Source organism: Monodelphis domestica, chromosome 4 (genome assembly GCF_027887165.1).
Source record: "Monodelphis domestica isolate mMonDom1 chromosome 4, mMonDom1.pri, whole genome shotgun sequence".
NCBI lineage: Eukaryota > Metazoa > Chordata > Mammalia > Didelphimorphia > Didelphidae > Monodelphis > Monodelphis domestica.
In genome coordinates, this window is record NC_077230.1 from 143,261,900 (window position 1) to 143,286,616 (window position 24,717).

At 33.4% G+C, this 24,717-nt stretch overlaps 1 protein-coding gene across 1 annotated transcript in view; it reads left to right on the forward strand.

Moving 5' to 3' along the window:
- Positions 1-24,717, forward strand: part of KYNU (kynureninase) — a 147,296-nt gene that overhangs the window by 115,585 nt on the left and 6,994 nt on the right. Inside the window, exons 11-12 of the mRNA XM_001371076.3 lie at positions 19,585-19,637; positions 23,680-23,765. Coding sequence (XP_001371113.1) covers positions 19,585-19,637; positions 23,680-23,765 — 139 coding nt within the window. The remainder of the gene's footprint in view (positions 1-19,584; positions 19,638-23,679; positions 23,766-24,717) is intronic.

Below are 24,717 nucleotides of genomic sequence, written 5' to 3' on the forward strand. Positions count from 1 at the left end.
TTTGTCCCCAAAGCTGAGACCTTTGGGTTTATCATATACTGCCTTGCTGAGGTCACTAACGCCAAGTCTATTCCACTGATCCTCCTTTCTGTCTCTTAGCCAGTACCAAATTGTTTTGATGACCACTGATTTATAATTTAGTTTGAGATCTGGGATTGCAAGGCCTCCTTCCTTTGTATTTTTTTCATTATTTCCCTGGATATACTTGATCCTTTGTTCTTCCAAATGAACTTTGTTATGGTTTTTTCTAAATCAGTAAAAAAAATTTTTTGGAAGTTCAGTGGGTATGGAATTAAATAGATAAATAAGTTTGGGTAGGATGGTCATTTTTATTATATTGGCTTGTCCTACCCATGAGCAGTTAATATTTTTCCAATTGCTCAAGTCTAGTTTTAGTTGTGTTGAGAGTGTTTTGTAGTTGTGTTCATATAGTTCCTGGGATTGTATCAGGAGATAGATTCCTAGGTATTTTATTTTATCTAAGGTGATTTTTGAATGGGATTTCTCTTTCTAATTCTTGCTGCTCAGCTATGTTGGAAATATATAGAAATGCTGATGACTTATGCGGGTTTATTTTGTACCCTGCAACTTTGCTAAAGTTGTTGATTATTTTGACTAGCTTTTTGGTTGAATCTCTAGGATTCTTTAAGTAGACCATCATGTCATCCCAAAGAGCAATAATTTGGTCTCCTCCTTGCCTATTTTAATGTCTTCAATTTCTTTTTCTTCTCTAATTGCTACTGCGAGTGTTTCTAATACAATGTCAAATAATAGAGATGATGATGGGTATCCTTGTTTCACTCCTGATTTTATTGGGAGCTCTGGTCTTTACTTTACAAGTACTTGGAAATCTTATATTTTGTTGAATGCCCATACTTTCCCTTGGGAGTATATAGTCAGTTTTGATGGATAGCTGATTCTTGGTTGAAGACCCAGCTCTCTTGATTTTCTGAATATCATTTTCCATGCCTTATGGTCTTTCAGAGTGGAAATTACTAGATACTGTGTGACCCTGATTGGTGTTCTTTTGTATCTAAATTGCCTTTTTCTGGCTTCTTGTAAGATTTTTTCTTTTGCTTGGAAGCTTTGGAATTTGGCAATTCCATTCCTCGGATTTGTCTTCTGGGGATTTAGTGTAGAGGGTGTTCTGTGAACTCTTTCAATGAATATTTTGTCCCCTTGTTCTAGAATCTCTGGGCAGTTTTCTTTGATGATATCATGTATTATGTTATCAAAATTACTGTTTTTTTTTCTGGCTTTTCTGGTAGACAAATGATTCTCAGATTGTCTCTCCTTCCTCTGTTTTCCAGGTCTGTTACCTTGTCAGTGAGATATTTTGTGTTATCTTCTAATTCTTTAATCTTTGGACTTTGCTTTATTAATTCTTGCTCTTTTGCAAGATCATTGTCTTCCAGTTGCCTGATTCTGACCTTTAAAGACTGGTTTTCCTTTTCCATTTGGTCTGACCTGTTTTTTGAGGCTTTGAGCTGTTTCTGCATTTGCATATTTTGGTCCCTCATATTGCTGAGTCCCTTTTGCATTGTTTCCCATTTTTCCTTCCAGAAGGCTTCCATCTTTTTGATAATTATTGATTTGAATTCTTAAAGAGTTTGTGGAGAATTTCCATTTCTTTTGGAAGATTTTGGAGCATTTGTTTGTTTTTCCTCTTCTATCTCCTCTGCATTTTTATATTTTTGCTCCATAAAATGTGTCCAAACTCACCCCCTTCTTCTTGCTTTTCTTGGTGTTTGGAGGCTGTTGTGCTTCCTCACTGTTTGCCATCACTGTGGTGTTTTCTCCCCTTTCCAGTCAGAAATCTGAGTGAGGAGGACTGGCTCTCAGTGTATCTGTCTGATGATCCAAGGCTTTAGCCCCTGGCAAATTGTCCATTCTCTGCAGCTGCACTGTCTTCCTGGGGAAGCCCAGGGTCTTCCCTCCCCTGCCTGCTGGCGTTTTGGGTGTTACTACTCTCAGTTCTCTCCAGTTGCTTCTCCTCTGCCTTACTTCCATGCTCTGAGACTGGCACAGCACTGTCTGCAAGGTACCCCAGTGCCTTTGCCCATCCTGAGGTTCCTGTCCTTTCATGGCCCTGCACTCCAGGGAGGGAGGGGTCCTCACCTCCCTGAGCTCTGAGGGCTCCTAATGAGATTAGTTTCAACTGGGTTGGTCTAGATGTGCCCCCAGGCAAAAACCTCTGGTGCGACTCCAATGGAAGGACCCAGCCACTGGGCTACAGGCTCCCCCATTTTCTCTCTGGCTGTTTCACAGCCATTTTTGTTGGATGCCTCGAGCCTGGCCCAAGTTGCTTTCAAGGTGCACCCTTCAGAAAAGCACCTTTGCCAGCCCTGAGGTTCCTGCTGCTGCTGCAGGCTCAACACTCTGGGTTGGGGGGAGGGGTCCTGGGACCTTCCTTCTGCTTTCCCCATAGACCCGAGTATTCTAGGATTCTGGCTTTTGGGAGGCATACCTTTTGATTTGAGTCCAGGAGGAGGGTTCCCCACCTCTGTCCCATTGTAAAGTTTGAATTTCAATCCCCTATGAGCATTCAGTTTGTTATCGGTGAGGAAGGGTTTTCAGAGGTCTGAACATTTACTGCTTCTAAGCTGCCATCTTGACCAGAAGTCTCAGAAAGTAAAGTTTTTATTGAAGAATGATTAGGAAATTTGTAACTGGTTAGGTATTGAGAGAGATAGAAGATACAAGATTAAGAAATTCAATCTTACAATCCTTTGTGGCAAAGGCTTGTCACCTGTTATTACAAAGTAACAGAAATGTGATATTTAGAAAGATCAGTTTTAAAGTGAAGAGAATTAAGTTTTAAACATGAGTTTTAGATGTGAAAACATAATGTATCCTTATTACATCAGACATTTTGAACATGGAATCTCAAAGAGGAAAGTTTGTACAGCTTAGAGGTATGGATTTGGGATTGATTTGCAAGGAAGTGAAAATCAAAGGCATAGAAATACACGTTACTGACAAAGAAAATATAGGAGCCAATGATAGGATTCTTGCTCAGGGAGCTGGATAAGGAAGGGGAACCAATGAAGAAAACAAGATTGGTAGAGAAGTAAGCAAATTACTAGGAAATAAATTATTGGAGCCAATTTAGGAACAATAATGAAAAATCTTATTCCCCTCAAAAAGTCAGAAACTATCTTATTATACAATTAGAAAATTATTAGCAACTTTCAAAAAGTCTTGGAGAGTATTGGAGGCTAATGCCAGTTTACAAGAACTTAAAGAGTAAGATCATATTACAAATATTGTGGCAAAAGTTCTGGGATGATTTAAAAATATATAATTTTAGTATGAAAGGTTAGGAGAAAAAATAGAATGATAGCTTGAGGAAGTAACAGATTTGTAGGTAAGAATGTTTAGGATATGGAAGGATTGAATTTATTTGCTGGTAGAATGAAAGAAAACAAAGAAAGTCCAAAAATAAAGGAAATAAATAAGAAAAGGAAAGGACCAAAATCTTTATCAAAAACCTAGCAGTAGGAATTCTTGTAGAATGACGAATATTAAAGGCAGCTTTATGAAATATTGGCTACAATGCTGAACTTAGAATCATGAAGCCCTACACATTCAAATTCAGCCTTAAACATTTAATAACTCCCTGATTAAGTAAGTCATTTAACTCTCAGAAGAGTATAATCTTTTATATCTTAGAATCGTGTAATGAGTGGATTGGTAACTCCTGGCAGGAAGACCTGTATTCAAATACTGCTTTAAACACTAATTAGGATGAATCATTTCACTTCTGTGGGCCTTGGTTTCTTCATTTGTTAATTAAATGAAGAGCTTGAATGAAACAGTCTGTAAGGTCCCTTCTAGCTCAAAATCTATGATCCTATCACCTCCTGGTTACAAATGATCCTGTTACTGTTGTTGAGTCATTTCAGTAATATCTGAATCTTTGTGAATCCATTTGGGGTTTTCTTGGAAAATATATTGGAATGGTTTGCCATTTCCTTCTCCATCTCATTTTATGGATGAGGAAACTAAGGTAAACAGGGTTAAGCAATTTGCCCAGGGTCACCCAGCTAATAAGTGACTGAAGCTGGATTTGAGCTCACAAAGAGGAGTCTTCCTGACTTCAGTCCTGTTCCTTTATCCATTGCACCACCTAACTTCCCCCACATGATCGTATATCCCTATAAACATATATTCATAGAGCACTTAAAATTTTACAAAGTATTTCCTCTCAAAAACTCAAAAACTTTATGGGACAGATAGTGCAAGTCAAACATAGCATATAGTAATAATGAATTGATAAAATACAGAATTGGCCATATATTCCAGTTTGTGGAAGATCATTGGAGTTAGGATGAAGTTAAAAACCTGATCAAATTGATCATTGTTTTGAATGCTACTTACTGTGTCTTTTTTCCAACTAAAAAATATAGTTATCTCTTCCACATCAGAGGTTTGGGGGGGGGGATCAGAACAGCATGGGATGATCTGCTAAATTCCCATAATATTTTGGGCATTCAAAAAAGTCTAAATGTTTCTTTTTCTTATATAGGGTGTTTATTGTAAAATTCTGTACATATATTTTATGCAAATCTGAGTCTCTAAACTTTTTCTGTGCCATCTGCTGGTCTTGGCATGTCACCTGCAGCTTCTGTAAAACTCCCCCAAAATCCCTACTTAATTTCTTAGGTAGACCTGCAACATACCAAAATGAAGATGGGGAAAGTTGTGATAAGGAAGAGATACTTGTATTTTGTTGTTCTTGTTTCTAAACTGCTTTTAGAGTCTTGAAACTTCCTGTAATAAGAACGATTCCTTCAATCTCTGCAGAATCCTATCATTTGCTCACCCTTCCATTCAGCAGCCCTGCAATCTTGTCATTTAGCTTGTGTTATGAAATTGAAAATACATTTAAATGACCATGAGAGGAAATGAACAATATTTTCCCAGGAAGAAAAAAGGTGAGTTAGATATGATTTGCAATCATTGGGGGAATATTTACATTGATAGGATAATGTAATCTTTGGAAGCAAAAATTAAAAGCAATGGGGAGATATTGAAGAATGTTGAACATGGGAATCATATTTTAGACAGTGAATTTGATATATAATAATATATACTTTAATTGTATTTTAGATCATAATATAGCATGTTATAAAATATTTATTAATTTATACATAACATGTATAATAAAATCAAAGAAATGTCAGGCATCTTACTTTTCTATTCTTAATATGGAGAAAGACTAGACTTTACAAAGAGTCCATTTTCCTATTTAATTTTATTTTCTTCATTTGAATATATGTTCTCTGTCCCCAGGGACATATTAAGATACTTGAGGACAGTTACATTTCTATTTTTTGTATCTCTCCTGCTTAGGATATAATAAAAAATTCAAAAATTATTTTTTGAATTGTCAAAAATAGGCGAAATCACAGAACAAGTTTTGAATTACTTTAAAAAAGCTTGCTTAGTTTACTTTTCTGTGGTAATGCTTTATGATTTTTTAGAACTTACAAGCCAGTAATGAGGATTATCTGACTAATTATTATATACTCAGAGTTCTTGTTCTTTCTTGAAGAAATCTTAACTTTGAAAATAGGTTTAGTTATTAAATAAAGGAAGCCTTTTGTTAGGGGCTAGGAGTCAAACAGAAGAACAATAAGTAATGGGAAAAGAAAATAACTCAAGTGAAAGCCATTATCTTTGGGCCATTTCTTCAATAAGACATAGTTGAATCTATAGAAATAGAAATATTTCCCAGCTGTGTGACTCTTGGCAAGTCACTTAACCCCCATTGCCTAGCCCTTACCACTCTTCTGCCACAGTATTGACTCCAAGACAGGAAGTAAGGGTTTAAAAAAAAAAGAAATAGAAATATTGTTGTCATCCAAAAATTCCACTGACAATGGAAGTAAAACTATTACCAAATTCTCAAACTTTATATGGAAAGGAATGAAGCTGCTCAAAAGAGTTAAATACTTCTATATTTTGCTTTGTTAAAAAAACAACAACAAAAGAACACCCAGGGCATTAATTTTCATTTTTGGCTCTGTCCATTTTATTCCTATTTATTTCAATTCAAAGTAAAGAAATAAACTGCCAGTAATGGTGTCTTTGAATAAGATGGCCAAAAAACTGAAAAAGTAAAAAATAATATTTTAAAATTATATTGATATAATAAAATGTTTATAAAAATCTTGTCAAGGAAGACAGTAAATAGCAACCGAGATAATTTTTTTCAGATTGAGTAATTAACTTTTTCATTAATTATTCATAATTATGATATATTTATTATGGTTTCAAGGTCAACTGGTAAGAAAGCTTCAAGTTAATATACAATAGTTTCATTTCTTTCCTCTTTTGTCACTTAGTCTTTTTAGATGTCTGAAAAGTCCATGAGAATAAAGAAAATTTGTCTCTGTCAAAGTATTCAATTTTATACCTGATTTAAATGCAGAACAATTTGCTGTATGCTGGATAATCAAATAGAGTGGAATTTAACTGCTATCGAAGTTACAGGTTTTTTGCAAGAGCTTAAAAGAATTTTTACTTCATTTGAAACAATGATGACACCTAGTGGTTAAACAAGTTATTTCAGATGAATCTTTTCATTGTTTTCTAAACCTTTGAATTGATATTTAAATGTTGAGGCCCATTGGATTTACTTTTTAAACTCGATCTATTAATCATCTGATAATCAGTTCAATGGATGTTTAATTTAATATTTGTTTTAGTATTACTCTCTCTTTCCTGCCATGGTTTAACTAACAGATGAAAAATATTAGTACTCTTAATTTTAGAACATTTTACACAGAAGACTTTTGGCAAAAGAATGTTATGGGAGTTATTTTGAGTTTTCCTGAAATTTCTTCCTGTCTGCCTTTGCTTTTGTTCAATTGTTTTCATTAAATATTTCAAATCTTTTCCTATCCCCTAATCCTCTCCCTTTTTTTCTACTGACACAGATCATATTATCCCTTTTATGATTTGAAGCCTGGAAAATAATTTACAATATTAGCATAATCATTACCTACCTTATTATGTAAGGACTACCTATTAACTAAGGTTGTTGCAAAGATGGTTTTTTGTAAACTTTGCTGCCCTTTATAAATGTGAATTATCAATATGAGTAGTAGTAACAATTTGTTCCTTTTGGTACCTAAATCAGAATGTTTATTTTTCCACAAAAAAAAAAACACATTGTCAACTCAAGCATATATTATGCATAATATTTATTGATCATTCTGCCACACAATACATACCTCACAATTTTCCACCTGCCTGAAGGACTTCCTCATATTTCTAAGCAAAATATTCTTTCTCTCCTCCCCTTCCTAACTCCCTTTTCAGTTTCTTTGTATGTGTTGCCTCTCCCATTGATTAAAATAACCAAATATTTTTAAAATATCCATTGTATTTGTTCTGTGTGGATGATGCCATTATATACATACATATATTATTTGGAAAAAAATCACAGGAAATGTTAATCATATGCTTAATTCATTAAAAATATTTCCTGATGTCTAATTATGTACATAGCATTAAGACATACTATGGGTAATAAAAATAAAATTTACCCCCTCTCTTTAAATTATTTTTTAATTATATTATAGGATCATAGGCCTAGAGCTGCTAGAAATCTAAACAATCATAGAGTTCAACCCCTGCATTTTATAGAAAAGTGAGGACCAGAAAGTTAAGTGACTTTTTAAAAGTCTCACAGCTTGTATACACGTCAGAGATAGGATTTGAATCCAGGTCTTTTCCACTGAATGATGCTGGATATACTCTGTATTAACCTTCATGTTTAGTTATTCTTCCTCCACTTCCCACCATCCAAAGATAATAGAGCTCCTTAAGCAAAAATTGGATTCTTTTCTTTTTTTTTATTCTTAGAGATGATCATAGAAACTTGTAGATATTTTAATAGTTTTGTTAAAAAACACTGAACTGAACTGAATTTTTGTCTTCAAGAGGCTTAAATCTCACTCTGGAGATATACCACTTGCAAGTAAAAAAATTCATGGACAAGAGAAGGCAATACATAATAAATGTCAGAAGATTGATGCAGATATTTGGTACTGAAGCTTCTTAATAAGTGCTCCTTGAAATTCTCTAAAAGGTCAGGTGACAAATCACTGTGGTTTGAAGTGCTATGGGAAGGATTTCTTTAAGAGGTGAATCTTGATGCTCTATTTTGAAGAATGGGTAACATTTGGATAGAGGAGAATAGAGCTTTCCAGGTAAGAGGAACCTTATCAAAAACTCTTGAATTTGCAGCCTGAGGAAGAAATAAGCAGAATAGGCTAGTCTGTGTTAAGGCAGAGTACCCAAACTGTTTTAATGCACTGGATACTTGCAAAATTCTCCTTTATATTTTCTTCACACTGGTGTCTATTGAATTATATTTGTAGCAACACATTTCACTTCATATTGTATTTCAAAGTATTATGTACATTTTGGCTATTGTTCAAAATTGCTGACCCAGTATTTATGCCAAGGGGTTTCCTGCCAATAAATCCTGTGAATAAATTAGGGGTCAGGGCCACTCTGTTACATTAATCATTTTTTACCCAAACTGTTCTGCACAAATTTCATTTGACCTTTTCTTGGAGCATCTGAATTTCCCCCTCTTTCAGCACCATTTTAAGAATAATATTATGTGAAAATAAATGTGATTAAGTGATTTTATTGATTATGGTTTTCCCTCTACCTTTGTTCACTTAAAGCAGCTGTCAAGTATGTGAAAGGGATACTACATAAGTGACTGCAAACTGTTATGAATCTTCACTAACCAGTTTAAAAATTAATAGGAATGAACTTAAATAATAGTGGATGACCTTTTAAGATGGAGAAAATTTTTGATTATAAAAATTTGAGAATGTGGAATATTTAATAATGCTCAGTTACAGATACATTTTAAAAGATATTTTGAATTTTCTCGAATGTGTTTCAAATACTTCAGTATTGAAGCAGAGTCTCTATAAATGTATATGTGGACTAGGTGAGTTATTAAAATCCCTTTTATTGTTTCCCCTATTTATACTGTCCAGCAATGGTTTTTGGCTGAATGACTCTGAATAGAGATTTTATTTACTCAAGTTAGCCAACCTACAAACCTTTCCAAGAGCTCTTTCAGTTCTCAGAGTCCTCAAAAGAAAAGGATCTAGCTTCAAGCTCATAAATTGTCAGAATTTCTGAGTGGCCTGGAGTGAGTGATGAGGGTGGGACTTATGGATAATTTTGTTCAGGGTGCTAGCCTCTAAAATTATCTCACAGCTTCTCCATATTCATAAAGTCTTGATTGAAGGACACAGATGGAAAGTACTTTTTAAAGCACATTGATTGTCAGTGAGTTTTATTAAGGGTCTCTTTTGTTCTAACAAGGAGGGGAAGAGTGCTAGCCCACTGTCAGTTTTCATGATTGATACAAAAATGCTGGGCTAAGATGATTTTAGAATAATCATCAGTCCTCTGGTTGATTTTTATTCTGGGAGGTTTAAAAAAATGAATACACAGTACTTTAGAAAGTCCATTAAAGGTTTGAACTGACTATCAAAGGAACAAGTGATTTGATAGAACTTCCTTTTAATGTATATATTTTTTCATATTGGTACATATCTTCAGAATATACAAAAAAACACACAGTACATTTTCTTAGGAGAAATTTTATTCTAAATATGCCCTTCTCCTAGTAATCTCTAGGAAAAAGCCAAACCAAAGACTTCTTTTGTTACCTATCAGGGCATATCTTTAGTTTGAGCTTTTCCAGAGACAGAAATGCTACATTGAGGTTTATATATCCAGTCCTTTTCTGGTACTCATGAAAATTCCTCTAAGTCAGTAGAAAAGACAATTGTAGATATATACTATCGGATGGCTATACCTGCTTTGAGAAGTCACTTAATTTTATAAACTTTAGACATCAATAAGGAGAGAGAACTTGCTTTTTAGTGGTGAATTCTTCAGAGAGTTTAGGAAAAGAGTATAATGCAAGTTTTCCTGGGTATCTTTTCAATCTACATAATTTATTTTTGTAATTGTGCTTAAATAAGAATTAACATTGATGAAATATTTGACTATTAGCTGCTGACCAACCCCACCTCATAAAATCCTTCCATTTTTTGGTTTCCCAGATTTATAAATGACATCACAAGTGGGCCTTTTATACATTTTCACTCGGCTCTACAAGACCTGAAGTTTAAATATAGCTCTCATCTTCCCTCCCATATAAAGGATTCATTCTATCTTCCCAATCACCATCAACATCACCCTTATCTTTCTGGTCCTAGACTTGCAACATTGAAGTTATTTTTTACTCCTCCCTTTCTATTACTTCTCACTTCCCTTTGCCAACCCCATATCAATAAATGAAAAAGCAAACATTTATTATGTGTTGACTATGTGCCAGGAATATAATAGTCAGTTACCAAGTTCTATTTCATTCTTCTTCTGTGATCTCAGGTTTGCAGTTTCTTTTGGCTCTTGTATTTGAATATCAAAGTTCCTACTCAGCTGTGGTTTTTTCATCAGTGCTAGCTGAAAGTATTCTATTCTATAAAATATTTTTTTCTATAAGATATTACCCAGCCTTTCAAGAAATGTTAGTCTTGGCTGGGAGCCCATTTCTTTAGCCTTCTAGAATATTGTATTCCATCAAAGATGTCTTGTCATTTAAAGTAGAAGCTTCCAGGTCTGATGTGATCCTAGATGTGGTTCCTTCATGATTGAACTGCTTTCTGTATGTCTGAAATATTTTTTTCTTTAATAGGGAAACTGTAGCTTTTTGTGTGTTATTCTTGAGAGTTTTTCTGTATTTTCTTCTCAGAAGTGGTAAGGGAATCCTATCTTGTATTTACCCTCCAGGTCTACTAGATCTTTGTACTTTTATTTAGCTGAAATCATAGGTCCATCAACAGAGCATCAGTATACCTATCTTTCCATAACCCCTTCAATACTGACCTCTAAGCATAGAAACACCCTGGTTGTAAGTGAATTCTCAAGTTTCTGTTCTTTTTATATTACTTATATTGTAAGCGATTTTTTTCCTTCATGTGACTAGTGATATTCTTTCATGATTGTTAATAACTTTCAACTCTTTGGAGATTTATTTGTTGATGTTCTTTGCATTAAAAATATTGTCAAAATCCTTTGAGATGTTCTTTCTAGAGTTTACAGTCTGTTATTATGTCTTGTTTTTTCTTCCAGTTCTAATGGATAGCAATAGTTTTCATTTGTTATTTCTTTAAAAGTATGTATCACTTATAGGTATCTTTAAATTTTTCGTTCTCTGGAAATCCAATGATTTTTAAATTATCTTTCCTTGACTTGTTTTCCTGGTAAGTTATTTTATATTAAATATCTTAAATTTTCTTCTTTTTTCAGTGTTTTGATTTTGTGCTAATATTATTTCCTGTCTAATGGAGTCATCAGTGTCTATTTGGTTTAATTGAATTTTCAGGTAGTCCATTATTTGGATACCATTTGGTCCTTTATCTTATAAGCTATGATAGATAGATACACATATTTATACATACAAACACACATAGAGTAGTCAAGTTTTTAATACTTTTATAACTATTCAGACTGAATTCCCAAACTGGAGCTTTGTGCCAAGCCTAGGCTTTAACTCCTATGATGCTTTTGAGTTGGATGTCTAGCCCAGCTTGATCTAGACTTGGATCCCCAATATTTTTGCACTCACCTCCACCTAACAGAATTAATCCCTCCAGGATCTTTGCAGTTCAGAGCACTTGTTATTCAGGATCCTCTCTGATTTCAGAGTGTAAATTATTAAGAACCTCAACTTCAGAGTGTCCTGGTCTGAAGCCTATTGTGCTTATATTGGTATAGCCTTAATCTGGTGACTTCAAAGTTCTTTAGTGTAGATTTCTAACTAACGTACACCTTTATAGAGATACCTTTCATTCTTGATGCCTTTGGATATGGAACAATTCAGGCTGCATGTGCCCATGACCTGCCTCTGATCTAGCTGAGACATGACCAACTTATCTGTACATGCTAGCACTGGCTTTGCCCATGGGCTTCTGGCTGACTTTGTGAAATGCTAGGTTGAAAGAAATTGCTTACTTTTCTTTTACATTGGATCTCATTATTCAACCTGGTGTGCTATTTTTAGGTGTTTGCTAGAGTAGGTATAAGGGGAACTGATGTGCCAGTGTCTGTTCAGGTATTTATCCCCACAACATTCCTTTTCCCATCTTCATACTTTGAACAGACTATTTCCCACACATATAGAACACTTTCTCCTCATCCCATCCTATCATTTCAGAGGACTTAAGGAGATACGTCCCTGAATCTAGCTGAGAAAGGTAGAAGAGATACTGACAATTGTGAGTAAAGATATAGATATGGGTGGACTTTAGGCTTCAGATAGAGGGGGGATGAATTGGCCATGAGACAAGTTGCCAAATAATAAGGGAAGATTTTGAATTATGGGAGAATAGGGACAGGATATATAGAAAAGACTCCCTTGCTTAAATGAAATCATTTCAGGGAATGTTCTCTATTTTTATGGTGAACTGAAATGAGTTCCTCAGTTAAGAGAAAGGAAGGAAAGGTATGAAAGCTTCAAGAGACATAAAAAGGCTTAGAATTTCCACTGATTGACCTAATCAATTAGGTATATCTAAAAGGATTGCCTTAGTTCACCAAGAGTCCAGTTTAGATGATGGAATATAAATATTTAATGGACTCAGAATAGTGATGACATATATTCTCTACCTCTGTTTAGAGAACACATCAACAAGAATGAAAGTGCTCTAGTAAGTTGTGAATACCTACAGGACAAAAACTTCAGAAATGTGAGTGTAAACAAAAATGTAGAGCTGAACTTTCAAAGAATGTTCAATGTCAGAGAAAGTATGTAATTTAGCCAATACTAGAGTGTGCTGGCCTGGGACAGAACTGAGGGGTAGAAGAATTTGATGCCAAAATGAGGGTGAAGAATTGATTTATGGGTTATAAGGAATAGGAGAGAGTGGAATGATAAAAGTTTATGGTTCAATAAAAGAATTTTATAGTTCATGGGAATGGAAGTTGAATACTTATGGATAATATCAAGCCTAAGATCTGATCATCTCTGAATATAGATAAATTGGAAAAGAGAAGTAGGTCATCGGATTTGAGTATAATTTAGAATATATTTAGAGGAGTATCAATATGAATACTAAAGTCCTCTAACATAGAGGCAGGAGTTATAATTCTGATAGTGATCCTAGTACTGAATCCATTGAGGAAGGAAAGAGAATGTCCTGAGCAAGCAGAAACATTGGTAGATAATACTCAGAAGAATTTAGATATGATAAGCTTGGATACCATTACCTCAAAGAAGGAAAGACTGATAAGTGATGGTTGTTGAGGGAGTTAAAATGAAAATGATAATAAGGAGCGAGGAGTATTCTGAATTCCATATTTGGAGAATGTGTTAGGTCCTAAGTTGTAGAGGCCCATCAAGAAACTGTCTCTAGTAAGTCAAAATTTAGCAATGTTATAAAAACAAACTCAACTTACTGAAAAGTCTAAAAAAATTGAATATGATGTTATTCATTGCTATTTTTTAAAATAAAATGTTATTGATAGAATTTTCTTTTAAATTCATCAATATTTCATATTGTATCTTTTACCCCTTCTCTTCTTAGCAAATAATTATTTACAACTTTGGGGGGAAATGAAGAAAAGCATTTCAGTAAAAATAAATAACATATTAGAAAAGTTTGTCATTATAGGCTCCATACTCATAGCCTCCCATCTCTTCATAGAAGATTGAAGGTTGTGATGAGGAGAGAGGAGAGAGGATGGGATAGGAGAATGTGTTTTCTAATCCTTTTGTTGGGGCCAAACTTGGCTCTGAAAGTTACAACCAAATTGTAAAGACATTTGGTAATTGATTGACTGTATGTTTATTGGACAGATATCAGGATTATTATAATAGTGGCCACAAGGTAATAAATTCTGTGACCTTAGCAATGCATGAAAATAGTCTAAGTCAGAGATATATTGCTTTAGCACTATTTATGCCAACCTGTCTATACCTCTGAAATCAGAAACTTTTGAGAGTTACAAATAACATTTTCCATATAGATAATTTGGCCTTATTAAGGCCCTTAAAGAAAAAAAAAGATTCCTCTCTTTCTTATTTACCTTTTCATGTTTCTCTTGGTTTTTGTGTTTCTATGTCAAAATTTTCTGTTTAGTTCTGGTCTTTTCTTTACAAATATTTGGAAGTCTTCTATTTTGTTGAATGCCCATACTTTCCCTTGGAAGTATATATTCATTTTTGATGGGTAGGTGATCCTTGGCTATAGACCCAATTCTCTTGTCTTTCTGAGTATTGTATTCCAAGCCTTGTGGTCTTTTAGTGTGGAGGTTTCCAGATTCTATATAATCCTGATTGGTGCTCCTTGACATCTGAATTGTCTCTTTCTGGATTCTTGTAATATTTTCTCCTTAGCTTAGAAGCTCTTGAATTTGGCAATTACATTTCTGGGGGGTATCTTTTGAGGATTTAGTGTAGCAGGTGATCTATGAACTTATTCAATATATATTTTGCCCTCTTGTTGCAGAATATCAGGGCAGTTTTCTTGGATAATTTCTTATAGTATGATGTCAAAGTTTCTGTTGTTTCCAGGTTTTCGGGTAGGCCATGATTCTCAAATTGTCTCTCCAAGATCTGTTTTCCAGGTCAACCACCCTCTCAATGAGATGTTTTGTGTTGCTTTCTAATCTATCATTCTTTTGACTTTACTTTATTACTTCTTGCTGTCTTGTGAGATCATTGGCTTCTACTTGCCCAAATCTAGTTTAATGGCTGGTTTTCATCTAAAGCATCTAAGATGCTTTTATTTTCCTTTTCAGTTGTTCTACCTTGCTTTTCTAGTCTTCAATTAGCTTATTATTTCATTTGATTTCTGGGTTTTAATTTCCAAGTGGGCGATCCTGTCTTTTAAACTGTTATTTTCCTTTTGAATTATTTCCCACCTTTCTTGACACATCTCTTTCATTTTTCTCACAATCTCAGATTTAAAGTCTTCAAGAACTTTTTTTCCATTTTTTCAAAGGTTTAGGTGTGTTTAAATGTTTGTCATTTTCTGCTGTCTCTTCTTTGGTCTGTTTTTTTTTTCTGCATAAAAAAAATTATCAAGGGTTAAGGTTTGCTTCTTGGTTGCTTGGTTTGTTTGTTTGTTTGTTTGTTTGTTTTGGTGTTTGTAGATTTTAGTTCCTGGGAGTTGGTTACCACTACCTTGTTTCTTCCTGGTCAGACATCTAAGTGAGGAATGTGGGTGATCTTTGTATTGGGCTCTGAAGAGGTTTTTGCCCTGAGGATATTTTTCCCAGTCCTCAGCAGTGTCCAGCTGCTCTTAGTGGCAGTTCCAGCCCCTAAGAATTTATAGATTGCCTGGAAGAGGTCTGGATGTAGTGTAGTGTAGTGTAGTGTAGTGTCGTGTAGTGTCGTGTAGTGTAGTGTAGTGTAGTGTAGTGTAGTGTAGTGTAGTGTAGTGTAGTGTAGTGTAGTGTAGGCAAGTCTCTGTATTGAGTGCTGGAGAATTTTTTTACCCACAGGCTACTTTTTGGTTGTCTGTGGTGTTTTGCTCTGAGTCACTTCTCTCTGCTCAAGCTCCACACCATATCTCCATGTTTTCTCAGCCTCCTGGGGTCCCTAGTATTGCTGCACTTATGAGCAGGTCCAGACCCTGAGAATATAAAGATTGCCTGAAAGAGGTCTGGATATGGAGTGTAGGCAAGACTCTGTATTGAGCTCTGGAGAGGTTTTTGCCCAAGGGCTTTTTTTCAGTTCTCTTTGTCATTTTGCTTTGAGTTGCCCTGCCTGTGAAAGCTCCCAAGCCTATCTCAACATTTCCTCAGCCTCCCAGTGTGCTGAATCTAGTCTGTCTTAGGGTTAAGTCTGTGTTGACCTCAGCCAGCCTCCCTCCTAGAACTCAGAAGTTTGTCCTATGCTCCCTCAGCCTCTGGAAAGGAAGGTGAAGTGGGGGAGGGGTGATGAGCTCACCCTTAGGTGGTGGAAATTTCATCCCCTTTTAGTGTGGAAATGCCCTAACTTTGCCTACATTCTGTGCTGTGCCCTATGGTGGAACTCCTTTGCGCATTTGACTTTGGTTTTGTCATTTTGAGGCACTGTGTCTTGATTGGTGGAGAGGAGACAAGCTCTGCTTCTACTCTGGAGCCATCTGGACCTGGAAGTATCTGAAATCAGAAACTTTTAAGTTAAAATCATTTTGTGTTCTACAAGAGGTGGGAATTGTTGACTCTACAGTGAAATAGGGAAAGCTACGTCAAAGCAGATGAACAAAATATTTATAATTCATCCTGAGGACTCTTTTCTTGTTTGTTTTTTTATAGTCTTCATCCAAAAATCAGTCAATAAGCATTTATTATATGTGTATAACAATTTACTAAGTGTCAGATATTGTGCTAAATGCTGGGGACACAAAGAAAGGGGAAAGACAGGCCCTGCTCTCAAGGTGTTTACAAGGAGAAATGGAAGAAGAGAAGGAAATAGGAATCCATAATATAGTGCCTACTTTGTGCCAGGCATTGCATTATGCACTATATAAATAGTATTTCCTGTGATCCTCATAACAACACCAAGTGATAAGTACTGTTTTTATCTGAATTTTACAGTTGAGAAGTTTTTCATGACAAAAGAAGCTACCCATTGCCATAGAAAGAACAAATAGAGTCTGAATGTAGATTAAAATGTATCATAATTCCTTCATTGATTTTTCTCTAGTGTTAGCAATTTGTACATGTTTTACCACATAACAACCAGGGAAATATGTATAACCTATATCATATTACCTGCCTTCTTGGGAAGGGATATAGAGTGAAAGGGAGGGGAAAAAAGAATGAGATGTAGATTTCTGGACATAACTAATATGAGAATTTGTTTCTCTTGGATGAGCATATTTATTATAATTTATTACATATTAAAACAAATCATGTGTACCATATTATTGTTATAGTACATATATTATGTTATACTTATATGTATAAATGGCAACAGAAAAGGAAATGTTAGTATATAAAATTAGTTTAATGACAGGTGTATTTTTTTAAAATTAGGAGTTATCTGCTTTTTATTGAAGAATTAAGATGACAGGCTTTAACATTTGTTATAGCAAAATGTTACAGGCATATATGTTTTCCCTCTGTTACTGTTTTCATATGTTCATAAATAACAAATATTAAGTAAGTGGAATGTTCATGCAGCCATATATAAATACAAATAATAATTAATGAGGAAAATACCATGCCAAATATGCAAAGGAAGGACACTTCAAGGAAAAAGCAAAACTTGGATGACTTGTGTGAGCTATTTTGTTACCCATTTATAAAATGGAGCTTTCCAGCATATATAGGCTCAGCTTAATCAAACTTCAAATGCAATAAGAAAGAAAATATGTGCTTATACACATACTAAACTGATACGAATCATATAATTTTTGGAATGTGGGCCTATTTAGAATAATTGTCTTATTTAAACAAATATTTTTATTCCTTTATTTAAATTTCTAAAGTATAATTAACTCTAAACATGACATATATCTATCATGTTAATTTTTTCTGACCAAAAAAAAAAAAGGCTTAGCTTCCACTTACCTTCTTGGCCATTTTACATCCTTTTAACTATGTCATCCGTATCCTGTCAAATTTAATTTTAATTTTTTTTTCAGTTACCAAGCATTTATTTTTCCCTCTCCCATCTCCCCAAACCCTGGGTGTAGAGAGGGGAAAGAAATGAAAAAGAAAAATCTTTGGCGCAAGTAAATATAGTTAAGCAAAACAAATGCTTACATTAGCCATATCCAAAGATGCATGTCTAACTCTGCATAGATGTCTATCATCATTCTTTGAGGAGATGTGTATCATTTTTCATTAAGAATCCTTTGAAATCATGGTTGGAATCATTAAACTGATCAAAATGCACAATTTTTCTTTTATGGCAATCTTAGTAGTTCTCATGTTTCTGATCAGTTCCCTCTAGATCATTTCATACAAGAGTTCTAGGTCTCTGAAACTCTTTGATCACCATAAATATAGTGGTATTCTACTCATTCATTTGCCATAGTTTTTTTTAGCCATTCCCTAATTAATGTACACTCTCTAAGCTTTAAGTTCTCTAAGTTCTTTGCCACTACAAAAAGAGCTACCATAAATATTTTTGTACATATGCATCCTTTTCTTCTTTGATGTATTTAGGGCATAGATCCAGTAGTAATATTACTCACTCAAAAATATACATAGTTTAGTGGAGGACACGTAGTATTTAGGGAAGACTAGCACCTCTTGTCTTGTGTGAGAGCTTGTCAAAATCTTTCAGTACTGCTTGTCTATCTTTGGTGGCCAAATCTCACCCAACTCTCACCTGTAGCTCCAAAAAGCTATAGTATGAGCACTGGCCATACCCTACTAAAACTGTCTTAGAAGAGGGACTGAATGAGGTTTAGGATAAACATCAGATCACAATGCCATTGATGAATTATGGAAGATGTCTCCCCCAAGTGTACTAAGACTTGATCTGTCAGAATAAATGAATGAGAAAAATTTGTTTCAATAACCATAAAAGCAGCTAAAGCAAGTGCTACTGAATGCTTAGAGCTTAGTCAGACACAAAATATACCAAAGTCATTAATTGCACCTCATTTCTAGTAGTCTTGACTTTTGTCCTGCCACTGGACTTAGATGATCCTGGAAGAGATCGTGAGACCAGCAACTGTCAGTTCTGCCTCACATAAATTCAACTACTGAAAAGTCAAGATCTCACCTTCGAACAATAATATAGTAACTTTCAAGGAAGAGTTTCAAATGTATTTCTAGAATAGCTTTAATCTTTTGAATTATAGATGTAGATTTGTATCTACAAAAAGTGTTATAATTAAATATTTCTTCCATCTCCCTTTATCCTTCAGTTTTAGATAGCTTTATTTTCACAGGAGAGATTTAACATTGAAATAGAAAGATAAAAATATAAGCTATAAAAATAAAAAACAAAAGTTAGATTATGCTAGTCATGAAAATAAAATTTAAAAAGCTCTTGAAAGTAATGTATTCCTTTGGAAAATTTGGCATAGAAATGCAAAAACTTACAACAGAATAATACTTAGATTTTTATTATCCATTGAGGTTTCTCTGGTATCCAAGTTCATTCATTCTTGCTTAATCACTTCATTTTGTACTTCTAAAATAAAAATGTTGAAAGTTATTCTTGTCTTTGATTTTATTTTCAGCTAAAAGAATTTTTTTTCAATTATTTTATGCTATTTTCTATTTAAAAGGTAACATGTAAAACACATAATAATAATGCCTTCAATTTTAATTCCATCTAAAAATTCAAAGCAATTTCACAAATTTAAATTCTATAATTTATTTTCTTATAAATAATGTACCTTGTAAAATAAAATATTTTGTTATTTTTTTTCTTAAAGAATTGATTTCATTTTATAAGTGTTTCATTACTTTGTTCCCAATGGTATTTAATCTTTGGGCAAGAACATAATAAGCAAATATATTATTTAGGGCTTTTGTCAAATTAAATCATCTAAAATGCTGTTATTTACATTTTAGGTTAGCAGGATGGTTTGGCCACAAACTTGAGAGTAGATTTAATATGGATAACAGTAAGTATATGTAAAATTTTATATTATATGTAATATTTATTTTTATTAATTTTAAAGTTCAAGTTTGCTTAAAATATATTAACTATAAGTCCTTTGCCAGTTTAATCTTTTTTCTTTGTAATTTCTTTACAAATAATAAGGATACTTACATAGTGTAGGAAAATAGTAATTTGATTTTATAAGGTAGAGAGGAGAATTATCATAAATATGGAATCTCTACTAAATGATTATAAATTAGTGAGATTTGATCCTCTGTCAGCAATGCCCTTTATCCCCCACCAAAACACATGGTCCCTGTCATACTGAACATGGATATGTCTGCGTGTACTATGGTCCACAGAGACCTAAGGAGATAAACCATGGAAGGAGAACATTCTCCTATATTTTTAGAAGATAGTCAAAATGCTAAAGCAGAACTTGGAAATCATATAGCCCACTATTTATTGTTCATTCTATAGACTAGAGAACTAAGGCCCTGAGACTCAAATGATTTGCTTGATATTACATAGTTTGGAACAAGTAGCAACTAGAAACAAGAAATCCTTTGTGGAAGAGAAGGGAGACAGAAAGGTAATTGTTCATTTCTGTCAATCTTGTCCAATTCTTCATGACCCCATTTGGGGATATCTTGGCAAAGATACTGCCATGTTTATCTTTTCCACCTCTAGTTCATTTTGCAGATGAGGAGTTGAGGCAAATAGGGCTAAATGACTTCCCCAAGGTCAAAAACAGCTAGTAAATATCCAAGGTTGGATTTGAACTCAGGAACATATCTTCCAGACTGATGGTGCACTATCCACTGTGCCATCCAGCTGCCCCACAGAGCAGTAGCCACTCTTACAATTTTCAAAGCAATTTTAAAGCCTTAAAGTAGTATTTGCCTTAGCATTCTCAGTTCTATCACATTGCCTCATATATAGTAAGTGTTTAATGCATTATTGTTGTTTAGATTTGTATTATTATTTGGTCATGTCTTTATTAAGTAGCTCATTGAAAACATAGTAAATTAGCTCTTTAACCATACATATTTTTTTCCCTTCTTGGTGTTTTTCAACTATATGTAATGAGGAAAACTATTCAATATATTACAATAGGCATTGAATTTGTGTATTGATAACAATTCATAAAGATTTTCCATAGAAAGCTCAATGCACATAGTTATGGGGAAGAAATTTCTTTTAAAACATATTTTAGGAAAACAAAAACATGAGACATTTTTGAGCATAACTGATGTGAGAATTTGTTTCTCTAGGAGAAGCATATTTGGTACAGAACAAATGCAGTTCCAAGATAAAATCAATTACTTGTAAATAGGAACAAGAAAAAGTGATACAAGAAAGAAAAAACATTTTAGGGCAGAACCAATTAACATATAGGAAACTAAGAGTATATCATTTAATTCTTTCTCTAAATGCTTCCCAGCTGTAATTCACTGGTGATCTTTAAGATGTTTATAATTAGTCTCCTTCTGAAGGTGTGTAAGCTGGAGCACAACTACCAGTTACTTTAGGAAGCTGTCATTATCTTTCAGTTGGTCTCAGTCCAGTGAAAAATGTGGAACTGGGAGTATATGGTAAGAATCTTTTCAGATTCTAAGATGGTAGCAATGCACTACACACCACTTTATCTTTGCCTACTGTCTTTTAAGACCTAGCTAGGAATTATCTTTATGAAGTTATCCTTGATCCAGACAACTTGAAATGTTCTCTCCTTTACCACTCTGATAGCATTTTATTTGTGCACCTCAAAAACTCATCATACTCCATTTTCTATTGTTGACAGTTGTGTCTTTGTTTTACATTCTTCAAAAATTCCACAAGAGCAAATGCTTTAATTCACCTATCTTCAATCTGGCAATGCCTAGCATACTGTATTGACTATAATAGGAACTTTAAAAATATTTTTTAGTTTAAAATTAATTTGAATATTTAGTTAAATTTATATAATTTATAATGTAAATGAGGTTATATGGATTAAATTTCATGTAATAAAAACTACAATAAGTAGTGTTGTTTCAAAATCTTACCCATTTCATCTAGGTTTAATGGGATTCTAATTCATTCTTCAAATGAATTAGTTCAAATGGGTCTGCCTTAGAAACAAGTGATGAGATCAGGATTCCATATTTTATTTTTAACTCAACCTCATCTCTCTGTCTCTCTGTCTCTGTCTCTGTCTCTGTCTCTCTCAATATCTTTTTCTGTCTTCTCCCATATATGTGTGTGTGTACCAAATTTACATTACTAGGCATTAATAATGACATTAATTTGTCAATAATTTATTTTCTTAAGAAGTTCAAGGTAATGTTAAAATAAAAAGTATATATGAAATGGAAAATTATTGTATTTATAAATGAGATATTTTAAAAGTGCTAATCATAATGCCTAAAAAATAGTAGGTGCTATGTAAATACTACCACTGATTATGATGATAAAGATATTTCTCTAAATTTTCATCTAATAATTTATTAAATGAATTATTTTGATGCCAATTTTTTCACCTTTAAAAGTAGACCTCATATTAAAAAATGCATACTAAAGATTATTGGATTCAGGAAGTGATTTAGTCTATCCCTTCTCTGTGCCTTTAAGGGAAAGTCTGAACAAAGAAAAGATTTATGTTCTTATTATAGATTGTTTTATTATGGACATTCTTTTGTGATAAAATCTGAATATATTTATTTTTACATTGATTTCTCTTTTATTTAGTAAAACTCTTCTCAATCTGCTTTTATAACATGGCAAAACTATGAGTAGTAGAATTGTTTTTCACTCCCAAATAAACATTGAGGAAAGAGTCTTTGCTAATTAATACAAGTAGTAATTCTGTTATACATTTGAAATCTTTACCTTTAATATCTAAGTACTCTCTAATAGGCCCCAGTCTTGCATTTACCTCTCCTTACTTCCCTATACAACTTTCTATTTTAGTAATTATATATTTTTAACTTAATCCCAATATTTTACTACTTTCTACCTCAACAATTAATATCCTACCTATCTTTTCTTTCCTCTTATCTAATTGTATGCATCCTTCATGATGTTAACAAGTTGCTGCTCAATAAATCCTGATCATATCATCTTAATCCACTGTGAACTTTCCTTTGACCTGAGAGTATATGTTATCTGTATCACTTTTGCTCTTAAAAAATGCCATCATCTATGCATAGATGTGGGTGTAGCTAAACAATTTATAGCCATGAAAACAATATTTTAAAGGCAATAAATATGAAGTAGTTAGAGTATGATAGAAAGATATTTTATATGAACTGGTATAGTATGAAATAATGTAAATGGAAAGAACAACACAAATAAATGAAAAAAAAATAAAAATCAGAGTCTGAACCTTGTATAATTATAATTAGCAAGCTTGATCCAGGAAAAAAATTAAGAAAATGTACCACCCTCATTTCCTTGTGGAAGTGGATGACTATTATTACAGATTATCATATATAATATCAGATTTGGTTGATATGTTTATTATTCTCCCTGAACTGAATTTTTTCTTCTTTTTCCTCACTTTTTTGCTACCAAGAATTATTTGCTGGGTAGGAAAAGGGGAGGCATTTTCAGAAATTAAGGCAATGTTAAAAACAAAAGATATCGATGAATTTTTTTAACTAGTAAAGCATTTTTCTGTTTATACATATATGCATAAATATATACATATATGTCTTACCTTCTTGAAAGAAAATTTCTTGACACTGGAAACTGGATTCCATATTTCTTTATTTTCCCCACTGTGTATAGTATACTTTATATAGTAGAAATTTAATTAATTTGTATAAATTTATTAATCTATATAAATGAAATCTGTAATGAATTGGATGGATCAAATCTTTTAGCAGCAATTTAGGTCTATATTTCTTTGAAGATTAAGCATAAGTCTATATAGATACTCCTAAACATAGTATTCAACTAACAAAAATATTTCACAAACTTTAAAATAGTAGAGGCATAAACCCCACTCTTTTAACAACTTCTTGAATGAATAGGCTGTTTTTTGGCATGTAATATTAAGTGTTATAACATTAATTTTCCAGAGCTAGATTTAATCCCAGGTGTCAATGGATATCGGCTGTCAAATCCACCTATTTTGTTGGTTTGTGCCTTAGAAGCTAGTTTAGAGGTAAGTGATCCTATGTAGTGTGGTTGTACCTTATTTTACCCACATATTTAACATATTCTCTATTTTTGTCACTCAGTTGGAAGAATCACAAGAATTAGACAATGTATAGGTTTATATATATATATAATATGTATATATATATATATATGAAAAAATGAGACAGAGGTTGAATGACTTGTCCAGAGTCATTTAGTTAGAAAGTATTTGATGTCAAATTATGTAAATCTTCCTCTTTACAATCTAGTGCTCTATCCACCCTAGGACAGGTTCTCAAGGATCTTCAATCTAATTCTGGCAGGGAGAAAAGACCCAAGTAGTTGTTCAAAAAGAAGTAACTGCTTCAAAGAAAGCAGAAAGCTGAGAGAGGAACAGATCACAGTTCTATCTATTTCTGGCACTTTTTTTGGAATTTTGTCTTTCACCATATAGTGTAGCTAAAGAAATTTGTATATAATTTTGATTAAATACAGGAAGATATCTAATAAACTCAAAACAACAAGACTGCTTTAAGTATCTATAAATGCTGATCAAAATATTCCAGGTCCTGATTCAGTCAAGCCAGACAAAATGATAGAAATATTAGAATTATTGGCAAAAATTTCATAAACTGGAATATGTTTTTCCTAGATGTATTCTTGGAATCTATGTGAAAAGATGAATGAAAGAGTCTCAAAAACAACAAATATCTCCATGGTAGAATTGTAGAGTGTATTTTTTATATTCCCAAGTAATTACATTTTAGGGATTACATGCCAATATAAATTTAAACAAAAATATGTTTGTCAGGAATGTCTTAGGCTCTAATTCAGAAGATATTTATAAAACCATAAGCAATATTCAATCTTAAATTAACTTTAAAAAAAGTAACTTTACAAGCAAACCTTCCCAAATGCAATAACTGGAAGCTAAACGTCACCAAGTGAGTCACTCTTTACTCCCCTGGATAATGTGG